At 38.1% G+C, this 13,515-nt stretch overlaps 1 protein-coding gene across 3 annotated transcripts in view; it reads right to left on the bottom strand.

Moving 5' to 3' along the window:
• Positions 1-433: 433 nt before the first annotated feature.
• Positions 434-13,515, bottom strand: part of CDC42 (cell division cycle 42) — a 38,578-nt gene continuing 25,496 nt past the window's right edge. For 2 of the 3 annotated variants that reach the window (XM_008148119.3, XM_054720506.1), the window contains exons 3-6: positions 12,331-12,403; positions 6,762-6,871; positions 6,443-6,640; positions 434-1,904 (exon numbers count right to left, since the gene is read on the bottom strand). In XM_008148119.3, coding sequence (XP_008146341.1) covers positions 1,815-1,904; positions 6,443-6,640; positions 6,762-6,871; positions 12,331-12,403 — 471 coding nt within the window. In that variant the 3' untranslated portion in view covers positions 434-1,814. Of the gene's footprint in view, positions 1,905-3,166; positions 3,351-6,442; positions 6,641-6,761; positions 6,872-12,330; positions 12,404-13,515 lie in introns of those variants that run through there. The other variant, XM_008148120.3, reaches the window with a different exon arrangement.

Genomic DNA, 13,515 nt, shown 5'->3' with positions numbered 1-13,515 from the left:
AAATACCTGGAAAGCTTTTAAATACCCCATTGCTCAAGCTGCACTACAGTAAGCAGCAAAGTTTAAAAACCACAGATACAGAAAACTTGGAGAAACTGGCCACTTCCCAACTAACCCATGGATTAGAGGTGTGCTTCCTTCCAACAACATGAGCGGTGAGCTTCCTAAACACTCCTCACCAAGACCTGTTAAGAACCTACTTGGTATTGAATAGGAGTTTGTAGGCTACATGCCAAACTTAGGGGAGAAGGCACAAACCTGAGTACATGGAGTAAAAAGCATTATCTCAAACTGAATGCCAAAAATGAAATAAAGCTTTTAAAATCTTATCCCAAAATTTGTTAGAAACTGATATTAATAAGAGTCAAGTTAAGTTCCCACTGCTAAATATCTAAAAAAGAGGCGGAGGGAAAATAACAACCCCCAGGCTGGCTTGTGAAGGGTTTTTTTGTTTGTTTAATACATCTGAAAAGAATGCATATACAAAGAATTGAGACATGAGAAAGCATTGGTTCAACACTAATGAAACTACAAGAATTAGGATTTGGGGAAGGTGGAGAATATTACCTAAACATTTTTTAAAATGTTGGAAACTGCAACCAAAATAAGCTGATAAAATCCCTATTAACACTTATGAAGAGTCTTCATAAGACTCTCTCCATGATTTTTATTAAACTAGAGCGCCTCAACTGGCTGCTCTAGGGTTCCTCATGCAAAACAGAAATAAGGGGATTCCCCTGACTGGTCCCCATGTTGTTAAATGTTCTCCCCACCCCCACCCCACCCCTAGCTTCTTAATGAAGCAGGTCTCCATCCTCATAACTTGAAGAGGATGTGAATCATTCCACAGACATCTGTCTTCTAGCACCCCTCATAGATACCAGGTCTTCAGCTGTGTTCTAGGAACCATATCATACACTATTAAGCTGCACATCTATGCTAAGCATATAAGACAATGACTGACAAGGAAAAAATGTTTTTTTAAATTATGTACTTAATCCATTTGGTATATTTCAAAAGGTGCAATACTTTTCTTCATTTATCAGTGAAAGAAGTTAGACATTAACTTAAAAAAAAAAAATCAGCAAACGGCTAACAAATTTCCTTGAAAGTCAGTCACATATATAGTGCATCCTAGAAAGAGGAGGGGCAAGACAGGTTCCACCCACTTTCATGAGTTTCATCAAATACTGAACCTACTCAAGGGTGGAGAGAAAAGGCAACTTTCAAAAAGGAGTATGTTATTAAATGAGGCATTTACTATACTCCTTCCTAAGAGCACCGGTGGGGAACATGTTTTCTAAACTAGATCTAGGAAGTGGAATGTGGAATCACTCCATCCTCCTCACCTAAAGGGCTATCCAATGGTTAACAAATTTTTAAAAAATGACTAAATAAAAACAAACTCCACATACACACCCCTCCCCTCCCACCACAAAAAAAAAAAAAAAAAAATACTAGATGTCTCAGATCACTCTCCAGAGTGGAACCCGGGAGCAGCTTCAACAACCCGAATTAGTCTGTTACAGAGTCATCACAAGCATGCCTTGCTTTTAAACAAAACAAAAAACAAAACAAAAACTAGTACTGATCACTTTTCTGACAATACACAATTACTCAAAATTAACTAGTATTGAGAGGGGGAAAGGGACCATATCTATGGGCCTTGTTTCACACGAGTGCATATGGGTAGGTGCAGGGCATTTGTCATTATTGCAAAAACGAATTTTAATTTTTAATCTTTAGTTTGATTTAAACATTGCTTTTAGTATGATGCCGAAACCAGCTGTGCAGAAAGGGCTCTGGAGAGATGTTCATAGCAGCACACACCTGCGGCTCTTCTTCGGTTCTGGAGGCTCCAGGGCAGCCAATATTGCTTCGTCAAATACATTCTTTAGGCCTTTCTGAAAGGGGTAGAAAGAAAAAAAATGGGCAGTCTGATTTTCAGTATAAGAAAGTGGAAATTCAAATTAAAAACATTCAAATCCCAAAAGTTGGCAAAGATCAAAACATTAAAAACAATCCTGAATCTCAACACAATCATCTCACTTCACCAAGTTTTGTCCAGGCAGGGCCCTGGAAGGATCCAGCAATTCAGAGGAGCAGATATTCATGAGTGAGACAGTGGTCCTTTGAGAAAGCGCTTTGCAGACCAATGTATGTCACAAGAAGCAAACAAGCACATGTGTCATTTGCTCATTCAATATGCGTTTTGTAATGTGCTGCTGAAACATTTTACATAAAAACAAGTGAAGCAGCTCTGCATTCAAATGAAACAGCTGGATATGGGAGGATGGGCACCAGGCAGTGGCATCCTTGTTACATGAAGGCACAGGCAAAGATGGAGAGAGCAATTACAGTGGCTGCAAAGATATTCACTCTGAACTCCCTTTATCCCACCAATTACACAGAGCCAAGGGGATTTAAGGAAGCAAAAATGTGGGTACCTGATACATATAAAAACTAGAGCCAGTCAGTGCAACAGGAATAAAGCTTCATCAGGCATTTATACAAACAATTGTATATTTTTAATTTCAAAATTTGAAGGTAACCACAATTGTATGTTTCCCTCACAAAGATGAAATCAGAAGAAAATATAAAGGTGGCAGCTTTACATCTCAACATAAACAAACCTTAAGTCAACTGTTAAAATGGATGCTATTCTTAAAAGATAATGTAACAAATAATCTCATAAAGCAGTAGCAGATACATCAATATCTTTCCCACCCAGACTGACAAATACTCCACTATAGCACAGACAGCCAAAGCAATAGCAACACGAAGTTTCACTGCACAAAGGAAAACCAGAAAAAAATCGTCCCTTCCCCATTACACTCTACTAGCAAGTCACCCTTTTTCCATAAAGTTTGTCATGCAATTACAATTAACAATTGATCATAAGAATAAAATGATGTTTGTGTTATTTTCTCCATCTAGAACTAAGATCTAGAAGTGTTAAACTCTTATTTTCTCCAAGAGGACATTCTTAATGCTAGACCAAGAACCCTTTTGCAATAGTAATCCAAACCAAAAAGCTCTGAGCATCAGGCAACTCAAGCAGCAACTTGACTACTGATCACACAAAATATTCTGTAAGATATTGCATTCTTGGTCAAAAACTAATACAGAGGTTGCTCTAAGGTGGTGAGTAAAAAGACACAGAGGCTTTCAAACAGGATGGTTTTATTCCTTTGTTTTTAAATGATCTTTCTACAGTAGTGGGACAGGAAGCAGCAGCAAAGAGGGGAAGGAGAAACAGTTTAGAATATACAGCACTTCCTTTTGGGTTGAGTTTCCGGAGGCTCGAGGGCAGCTAGGATAGCCTCATCAAACACATTCTTCAGACCTCTCTACAAGACAGAGGGGAGGAGAGAGAATAGCAGCCAGGTTAGAGGTTAGAAAGACTAGCAGATACAATAGCAGTCTGGATTAAATGGGCTGGATTCACAGAAGCAATGTGCCTTAAGAAAAATAAATGCCAGAATGTAAGACTTAAGCCCATTACTGGGCAAGTACGTTAACTGAACAGAAACTTCTTACTTCAAAAAGGTTAACTGAACAAGAAACCAATTTTTATGAAAATGCCATATGTTGACTTCTAAAACAATCACACTTTCAAATCTAATATTACATTTTAATGAAAATAATGCCAGGAGAGGAAAATAGATATGCAAACACAAGAGATACATTGTGTAAGTAAGCCTTATAAATTCCCCAGTATTTCTAATGATAAGAATGGCACACACATTTTGAAATCTATTAAATTTCAGAATTCTGTGAATTCAGCCCCTGAATAACTGAAGTACACAAATAGCAGACTAACAGGCATGCTACATGTTTCTAGATTCAATGACATAGCTGGATGGAATTAATCAGGATCTCAAAGTCAACCAGTTTCCCAGAACAAAAAGGTTCAGACATTTAGAAAGAGTGTTAATTGTTCAACAGTACCAACTGGGAAAAGTTTAAAGAACAGACTCTAGAAACAGCAAACACTTCAGTTATTCAGTAATGTTATCAGAGCAAGTAACCACCACCCAAGTTATAGAAAAACAAAGAATGGGGTCCTAGAATGAGTTTTAGCAAGCAGTCCAATGCTTTAAGGTGTCTGCATGGGTATCAGAGCATAAAAGCATGAAGTGAAAACAAAGAATATTCTCAGATCTACAGGGATTAAGATGCATAAATACACTTACACCTCAGGCAGAACTCCAACGTGACAGTGATTCAGTAGTACTGGTACCTTGGGCCCAGGTCTACAGACTCACTTAAACTCACCTAAATCTGAAGCCACAGGTTTACCACCCAAAGAAGTTTCACATGTTCTCTATGTCAGTTTGATCCCAATTAAAAAATTTGCGAAAGTTCCAGAATACAGTTCCAATAACAAGTACCAACCCCAGACTACCCCAGATATTCCCACCCCTACCCTATTCCCTCCATAGCCCCACCAATGCATCCCAGAGGACTGGCACTTACGCATTCTATTAGGTACAAAATAAATCAGAAATAACAATAAGTACTTAAAAAGAAGCAAAGCGGTTAAAAAGTTTTCTTCTTTCCATATCTTTTACAAAGTAGAAATGCTAAACAAAAATTAAAGATCCTCTGAAATTCTTTCTACACATCTAGGAGCAAGTTCTAGTAGTCAAATATGAAAGGAAGAAAGGAGAATGGAAAGTGAAATACATTCTATAAGGAAAAAAGTGGAGAACAGCAATTAGAAACTAGAGCATTCCTTAATAAGAAGGAAATCTTTTCTTGTTTGTTTATTGGCAAAGATCAACTAATTCCCTACAAAACAAAACTAATCTTCACTTTTACCCACAAACTATCTGATTATATAGTTTACTTTTAGAGAAATCAACAAACAATTTGTAGTCCTAAAAGTTCTACCTCCCAAACATAACCACGGACCCTATTTTCTATCTTCTCTTTTGACTTCTCCAACATAAAAATCTGGTAAGAAAAACACAATTGCTAAGACCTTTTCAAATTGTTATTCTCTGCAAAATGACTTACTATATAAACCTGTAAAAAAAAAAAAAAAGAAGTCATATATAGAAGCATCCAATTCTCTAAAATAAGCTTCACCAGTGACCTAAAATTGGGTCCACTTAGCCTACTTGCCTCCATTTCCCTCCCCAAAACAACCCATATTTAGAGAAAAGGGGTATGCAAAAGATGCACATAATTAATTATAATGTGACACACACGTTCCACACATATCCTTCCCCAACAAACACACACTTTTCTGAGTATGGTATCAAAACACAGAAGCATCAGGCATTTTTTAAAAATCTCAGTAAGTGCTGTGTGTGATAAGATGTAAAATCTTATTTAGTTTTAAATATCTGTTTTTACAATACAACTAAATTGCCAAAGAGTTTGGGAGAATATTAGGCCTTAAAATTATCCTGTGTAATATCCAGATAAACATGAAAATTTTATCTTTATCCAACCTAGTGCTAAACTGAAGATTACTGAATTATGTCTAGGCCCCACATACTAAATACCTAATATATGCACAATATGCAACTATATATGCCATTTATCTTACTATACATATAATCAAGATTAATGTAACTAAAATAATCTCTTCCCTTCAAACCTGCCCTAATTTACTTGGGCATGTTTTTGTTCACTGTTCAAAAGTCAAAGCCACCAGTAACTAGTAAAATAAAAGAGTTCTGTGAGAATTAGTTCCATAATTCTTTCCTTTGCCCTCAGATGGAGAATCAGTTGCAATAACCATGCAAGTCAAGAAAATGAAACCACAGGTCAGTTACAACTCTGTCTACATACTCTAGCGCTGTTCCCTGTCCTCAGAATGACATTTCCCATCAAGCTATGAGAAGAGTTCCAATTAAATCATTCAGAAAGAGACAGAGGAAAGAGGTCCACATAAAGAAGGAATGCCTCCCAAAACTGTAGAGACGCTATACGTATAAGCATGCTTAAGAAACAGCCATGGCAACTTTCTCTGACATGAAAGTCTCTATTATGACTAATTCCCTACCCCAGAAACAGTATAGCATCAATTGTCAGAATAGAATAGACAAGAAAAGGTCAGTACTATTTAGATAAAAATTTAAGGTGTATGTGTGTGTCGGGGGGGCGGGGGGGGGCCAGGGGGGGCGGGAAGGGGGTTGTAAATTTGTGCTTACCTGGACCTTTCCTGTAATTTTTGTTAACACAATCCCTGACCACTACAAATGACTCAGCACGACATGGAAGCTCACCAACACAAAAGCTTTACTTAGAGACTAATAATTTCTCCATAAATACAGACATCCAGAAAAGGATATATACACTATGAAGCTGATCATAGACAGTCTTCCTAGGCAGCTCTCTTGACCACTGTTAGAAACAGCCCCTGAATCCTAATGCTCGAAGAAACTATTCAGCTGCAAATAAAAATCGGGTTCAGCACAGTCCTCACCTGTGTGAGTGCAGAACACTCCACATACTTGACAGCCTTCAGGTCACGGGCCAGCTTTTCAGCAGTCTCTGGAGTGATAGGTTTCTGTTTGTTCTTGGCAAGTTTCTCAATCGTAGAGGGGTCATCTCTGAGATCAATTTGGGTCCCAACAAGCAAGAAAGGAGTCTTTGGACAGTGATGAGTTATCTCAGGCACCCACTAGAGGAAAGGTATTTTAAAAATTATACCTTCATTAACCCACAAGTCTCTAGATCTATTTTCAAGTCAATAGAAGTTCTGTGACAACATTTTTCAGGACAAGAATACCTGACCAACTCACCTTTTCTTTCACATTTTCAAATGAGGATGGAGACACCACTGAAAAACAGACTAGAAATACATCTGTTTGTGGATAACTCAGCGGTCGTAACCTGTCATAATCCTCTTGCCCTAGGAAGGAAAAAAATTGAGAGAAATCAACTCAATGTTGGTATCCTCGATAGTATTAAAATTACCAGTCAACAAATTAAGTATGCAGCTAACAGTACAATGATTATTAACGAGAAAGCAACTTACCTAATAAAATGTATGGCTTTATATAATACTAGTGCCCCGGTGCATGGATTCGTGCACATTGAAAGGAAATTAATTAGAATGTGGCCAGCAGGGCGGGACTGGGTAAGATGGGTCAGACATGCCCTGGAGCCAACTCCCCGCCCCCTCCACAGTCCCTCCCTGGACAGCCGCATCTGGGGCAGCGCAGTGGCTCAGAGGGCATCTGCCCCCTGGTGGTCATTGCGCATCATAGCTACCAATTGGACGGTCAGATGGTCACTTAGGCTTTTATATATATAGATGTTTGAGAAAATTCTCACTGTGCTAATTCTACTTAATATTTCAAGCCATTAGAATATTATTTGCATTATTACCAGTTTGAGGTTTTCAATCTTTGTGTCCATTAGCAATCCAAGAACAGTGTACTAAACACATTAAACTGTTGCTACAGAAATCGTTAAAAATTACACCTACTCAGATCTGGTTATGAAATGATAACACTGAAACCATCTAAGGCAGTGGTCGGCAAACTGCGAGCCGCGGTTTGCCACTCTGTTGACTAATGAGTTTGCCAACCACTGACCTAGACTCTCGATTCCAATAATTACAGGCTGTTGTTGTTCCTTGTGATTAAACCCCTATCCCAGTGGTCGGCAAACTCATTAGTCAACAGAGCCGCAGTTTGCTGACCACTGATCTAAGGAAACAAAAATCTCAGTGAAACCCAACTTACAATATCCATTGCCCATTCATGACTACCAAAGCAGGTTCACATTAGTTAACATGTGCAAATAAAACCAGTATCTGAAACTGAGAATGCCTAGAAAAAAAAATAACTCAACAATACTCTATGGATGCTAAATCCATGGGGAGAAATTCTGGTGAAAAGAATAATATCTGCATGGTCTAAAAGAGCTACAGAGGGGGGAATGTAAACTAATTGTAAAAAAATCAGACATCATCTTGACTGAGTGAGGAAAATGACCACCACCAGTGAGTGGTACATGAATATCAACAGCAGTGAGTGACAGATGAAGATCATGCGCCTCCAGATTTATATCTTAAAAAAGACCATCACTAATGTGATATTCCAAACAAATAGCATAGTTTGGTCTGTGTTTCCTCATGAGTCTAATCATGAGGAAACACAGACCAAACTCAAAATGAGGAACATTTTATAAGGGGAGGAGGAAGAGAGGATGGACCTGTATTAAAATAGTGTCATTTTAAAAATGTCATAAAAGAGCCCAGCCAGCTGACATGGCTCAATGGTTGAATGTTGTTGACCTATGAACCAGGAGGTCACAGTTCAACGCCCAGTCAGAGCACATGCCCGGATTTCAGGCTCCATCTCTAGTAGGGGGTGTGCAGGAGGCAGCCGATCAATGATTCTATCTTATCATTGATGTTTCTCCCTCTCTCCCTCCCTCCCTCCTCCTCTCTCTCTCTCTCTCTTCTCTCTCTCTCTCTCCCCTCCCCCCAACCCCGCCTTCCTCTCTGAAATCAACAAAAAATATTTTTTTAAAAAAGAATAGTAAAGCAAATAGGGCAAAATGTTAAAAATTGGAAAATCTGATTAAAGGGTCTATGGAAGCTCCTGGAACTATTCTGTAGGCTTGCAATTATTTTCAGATAAAATGATTTTTTAAATAGCCACACACACTTCCAAACTGTGAGAAGGGAGGAGTTATAGGGGAAGGATTTAACACTCTAATTTCAAAACTGAGCTACAGCAATCCTATGTAATAAAAAGAGATATTTAATGACACTGAACTCTATACACTTAATAAAAAAATTTTAAAGGGCAGGAAAGACAAGTTAAATATTTTGTATGCCAATAATTTTTATATTTTTTTTGTCCACCACTGAGAGAGAATATAAGAATTTAGAATAGCTATCAAAACATGATAATTAGCCCAGCTGGTGTGGCTCAGTGGTTGAGTGTCAACCCAGGAACCAGGAGGTCACAGTTAGATTCCCAGTCAGGGCACATGCCCAGGTTGCAGGCTTCATCCCCAGTGTGGGGTGTGCAGGAGGCAGCCAATCAATGATTTCTTCTCATTATTGATGTTTCTAACTCCCTTCCTCTCTCTGAAATCAATAAAAAATATTTTTTAAAAAGAATAACATTTAAATTTTGACATACAAAGCAATTGGCTTTGGGGTAATGATTCTACAGCATGGGAAAGAGTCTATGTTAAGTAAACATGTTAAATTAACAAAGCTAAATATATACACAATAGTAAAGCATTTGCAGAAACAAAAAACACAGTAACTGGGGAACTCACTAGCAAGAATTTACTGTTGGGACCAAAAGCAGAAATAGAAATAAGGCCTTAACAGAGGGAGAAGCCTATCTCTGGGCTTAATAATATTATTTAACTACTAGAAGCCCGTTGCACGAAGATTCGTGCAATAGACCTTCCTTCACCTGGCTGTCGGCACCAGTTTTCCGACGGCACCAGTTTTCCGGCACCAGTTTTCCGACGGCACCTGGGACCCAGGCCTTGGTTCTGGCCACCCGCCGATCGGAGCACCTCCTGCCAGCGCAATCAGCCACCCAGAGTCCCGCCACCCGCACCTTCCGCCAGCCCCATTGGTCCCCCCTCAGTGGCCACCCTGAGTCCCGCCACCCGTGCCTTCCGCCGGCCCCATCGGTCCCCGCTCAGCAGCGCGGCGGCCAATCACGCCAGCGGGAGGAGCGGGGGGCGGGGACTCGCAAGTCCCCGCCCCCCGCTCCTCCCACCGGCCCAATCAGCCACCCCGACCACCCTGAGTCCCGCCCCCCACACCTCCTGCAGGCCCAATCGTGCAGGAGTGGGCATAGCGGAGTGATAGTTAATTTGCATATTACCCTTTTATTATGTAGGATAACCATAATAGTTGCAGCCAAACATTAGGTAGGAAGGCTATAAAAAGAATTCAGAACAAAACAACACAGTCAACAGATTAAATGCAACCAGTTAACATCAGCCACCATCTCAATGGGGATGAAAGCTTTAGAAGAAAACCGAGTTAATGTCATTACTTGAACAAGGAAAAGGGACTCTGAGATTAAGGCCTTTGAAGAAGGAAATGGAGTCTCCTCAAGTGTGTCAAAGATAGGAAACTCACACTGGACACCTCAGCCTCAGGTCTCCAGAGCTTCTCAAAAAAGACCTCTGACTTACAGTGACCTCAACCAGTTGAGATAGAAGCCCCCTGCCCCTACTTTGCCTGGGATGCTAAAGTTATTTCTTAATGCATGTCTTTTTACTCACAGAAAAATTCAGAATCTAATATAGAGGTAAAATAAATCAAATACTGTTATTGTTAATTTTCAGTTACATTTAGGAATAACCTATCCTTATTTATAATTAACACTCATGTCTGTAACATTTAAAATAACATGCCATACTAAAGAACATGATTCTGATCCCAGCTTAAAATGTGTAACTGAGTAACTGATCTTAAACTTCGAATTTCTTTGTTGAAAATGTTAAGAATTTTATGAAAGCTATAAAGAAAACAGTTTAAGATAAATTAGTATAGGAAATCACAAGTTACCAGGTTTATTAAAGTTCTGTTTGTAAAAAGTTGGGAATATTTCACTTGTCAGGTCAAGCACTCTAAATTATTCAAAACAGAAAACTGAATACATTAAATTTATAACTGCCGTTTAAAATGAGGCTGATTAGAATTAAAGTCTTGTCAACCTAAGTTAAACAGCCAATATTAATCAAAGGACTAAAGGCTTACCCACTCCAAGCTATTTACTGAAGAGATATAAAATACAAATGTTCATAGCACCATTATTTGTAATAGCTTAAAAGTGGAACCCAAATATCAATCAACTCATAAATGATAAACTTTGCTATATTCATAGAATGAAATACTATTCACCAATAAAAATAAGCTACTGATATACAACACAGATAAAGCTCAAAAACATTATGCTAAGTGAAAGAAATCAAACAGAAAATACTGTATATTGTATGATTCCATTCATATGAAACTTTAGAAAAGCAAACCTACAGTAAGCGGATCTGTAATTTCCAGGGAAGGGGCACAAGGAAATTTTTAAGGTGATATATCTTGATTATGGTAGAGGTTACACAACTATATAATCAGCAAAATTATCAAACTGAGTACTTAAAATGAGTTAATTCTATTGTATTATACTTCAATATAGCTAAAAAAATAAATACTGAATAAAATTTAAAGGCTTATAAAAATATAAAATTTTAAAGTATCTTTTTTTTTTTTTGCATATATAGATTGCTTCCAGGGGCACACATAAAACAAAATCCCTTACATATCATGAGATATAGGTCATTATTTTATTTTCTCTATTTTCCTCAAGTTTCCTCTAATATACCATTACTCTCATAATTTTTAATTCACAAAAAATGTTAAAAGGTCTAAGACACTATTAAAAGCTACTGATCTCTTGCCCTAACCAGTTTGGTTCAGTGGATAGAGTGTCGGCCTGAGGACTGAAGAGTCCCAGGTTCGGTTCCGGTCAAGGGCATGTACCTTGGTTGCAGGTACATCCCCAGTCGGGGGTGTGCAGGAGGCAGCTGATCGATGTTTCTAACTCTCTATCCCTCTCCCTTCCTCTCTGTAAAAAATCAATAAAATATATTTAAAAAATAAAATAAAAGCTACTGATCTCTAAACTTAACTGCTTACTATTGTTTCTCCATTTCACCCTCCCAATTGAATCTAGACAGTACCTCGCATTGGGCAGTATAATACACTCCATAAAATCATTATGTCAGCTAGAAATCATAAAAAGTGAAAGATTTAGAATTCCTACATACTAAAAGGATAGCACTGAAATTTCCCTTTGGCTAACTTAACTGAAAATTGTGAGAAGTCAGAAATTAAAATGTGCAGCCACTATTAAAATAAGAAATAACACTGAAGAATTGGTTATAGTTAAGAAAGAAAAAAATCTGTTCCTTTAATTTGAAAAGTTGACCACAAATATCAGTACTATAAGCTAGACACTGGATAACCCTCAAAATATTTTCAAATATAGTATAAAATAACAAGCTATCTGTATGAAGCTAACTGTACAAATTTCAGGGAGTGATAATTCAGCTTGTCCATGTACTAGTACTTTGCTCTCACCCTACTTCATCTCTTTCCACACCATCCACCCAGGATCCTCCAAACTCCTATTTGCCATTCGAGGTCTGGGATTGCCTCTTGGTCAAGCAAAAACCATCATGATATTCAACCCTGCTAACTATTAAAAAAATGGCAAGTGGTTTGCTAATATGCTAGTTTCCCAAAAATGTCCAAAAAAAGACAACCGGCAACTGTCATAGTTACAGACCAAAACATTAGAAAATATATCAAGTTTTCACCTGCAGTATCAAAAAGTCCAAGAGTATATGGCTCTCCACCAATCATAACTGTGACTGCATAGTTGTCAAAAACCTAAAAACATAAGAATACACTGTTAGTGTGCAAGGCAGTGGTCAAAATGAGACAGGACAACTCTTATAAACTAAGGCAATGTTTCCTTCCTAAGACTTATTCCTCTCTTAGCCCACCTTCTTTATATATAACCAACGTTGTCAACCAAGCCCTTTGCAGGAGCTAAATGGTTATTGGGAAAAATTACAGGGGGTGTTCTGGAATGTCTGCTCTACCCCAGCAGCCTGGACAAAAGGGTTAGAGATGTCACAGTAGCAGAGTCCCTAGCTATACAAAATGACCATGGTCAAGTTTGAAAATTTTGAGACAATAGTTTAAAGTTTACCTCAATGTTCAATCTGACTTCTGAGAAATGATTTCTTCATAGACCATTTCCTTTTCATCTAGAATTAAAATCTCCTAGGTCCATGATAATCTTTTTCCCTTCAAGGTTCAAGAAGAGTCTTGTTGCCAACAGGCCCGTTAGAAAGAAATAAAGGTTCCCTCAAGATAATCAAGGTAAGTGTCCAACTAAAGGCTGGAAGATTATTTGTTGGGAATTCATGAATAAAATTTATGTTACTGGGTACAAACCACATGACCCAAGATACCTTCTTTGATCTAGATGCTTTTTTGGTAAATAGACTGTAAAAGCCATGACAAACTCAATATATATTAATATGGTTGTACTAAGTTATTTGTAAAAATGGGAGATAATGGTGCTAAGTGGATAAAGACCCAACACTAATTTATGGATGTCTTTGAATTAATTTACAATTAAAAAGCAATGAGTTCCAACTAGTAGGAGGATGTTACATTTCAAGACACCTTTTAGCTATCTAACACTAATTTTCTGATTCATGTTTTAACAGGTAAGGAGCTTGTTTAGCCCTAGCCGGTTTGGCTCAGTGGATAGGATCCCCAATGTAGGGGACGTGCAGGAGGCAGCTGATCAATGATTCTCTCTCATCATTTATGTTTCTATTTCTCTCTCCCTCTCCCTTCCTCTCTGAAATCAATAAAAATATTTAAATAAATAAAATAAATGTAAACAAGAGTGGAAGCAAGGGCATGGGGAAGGTGGTAGTTAAAGGAAAAGTCAGTTCTTAAAAACAAGAACAAGGAAATGTAAC

Source organism: Eptesicus fuscus, chromosome 9 (genome assembly GCF_027574615.1).
Source record: "Eptesicus fuscus isolate TK198812 chromosome 9, DD_ASM_mEF_20220401, whole genome shotgun sequence".
Taxonomy (NCBI): Eukaryota; Metazoa; Chordata; class Mammalia; order Chiroptera; family Vespertilionidae; genus Eptesicus; species Eptesicus fuscus.
The sequence above is the reverse complement of the archived record's forward strand: the minus strand, read 5'-3'. Positions and strand labels throughout refer to the sequence as shown.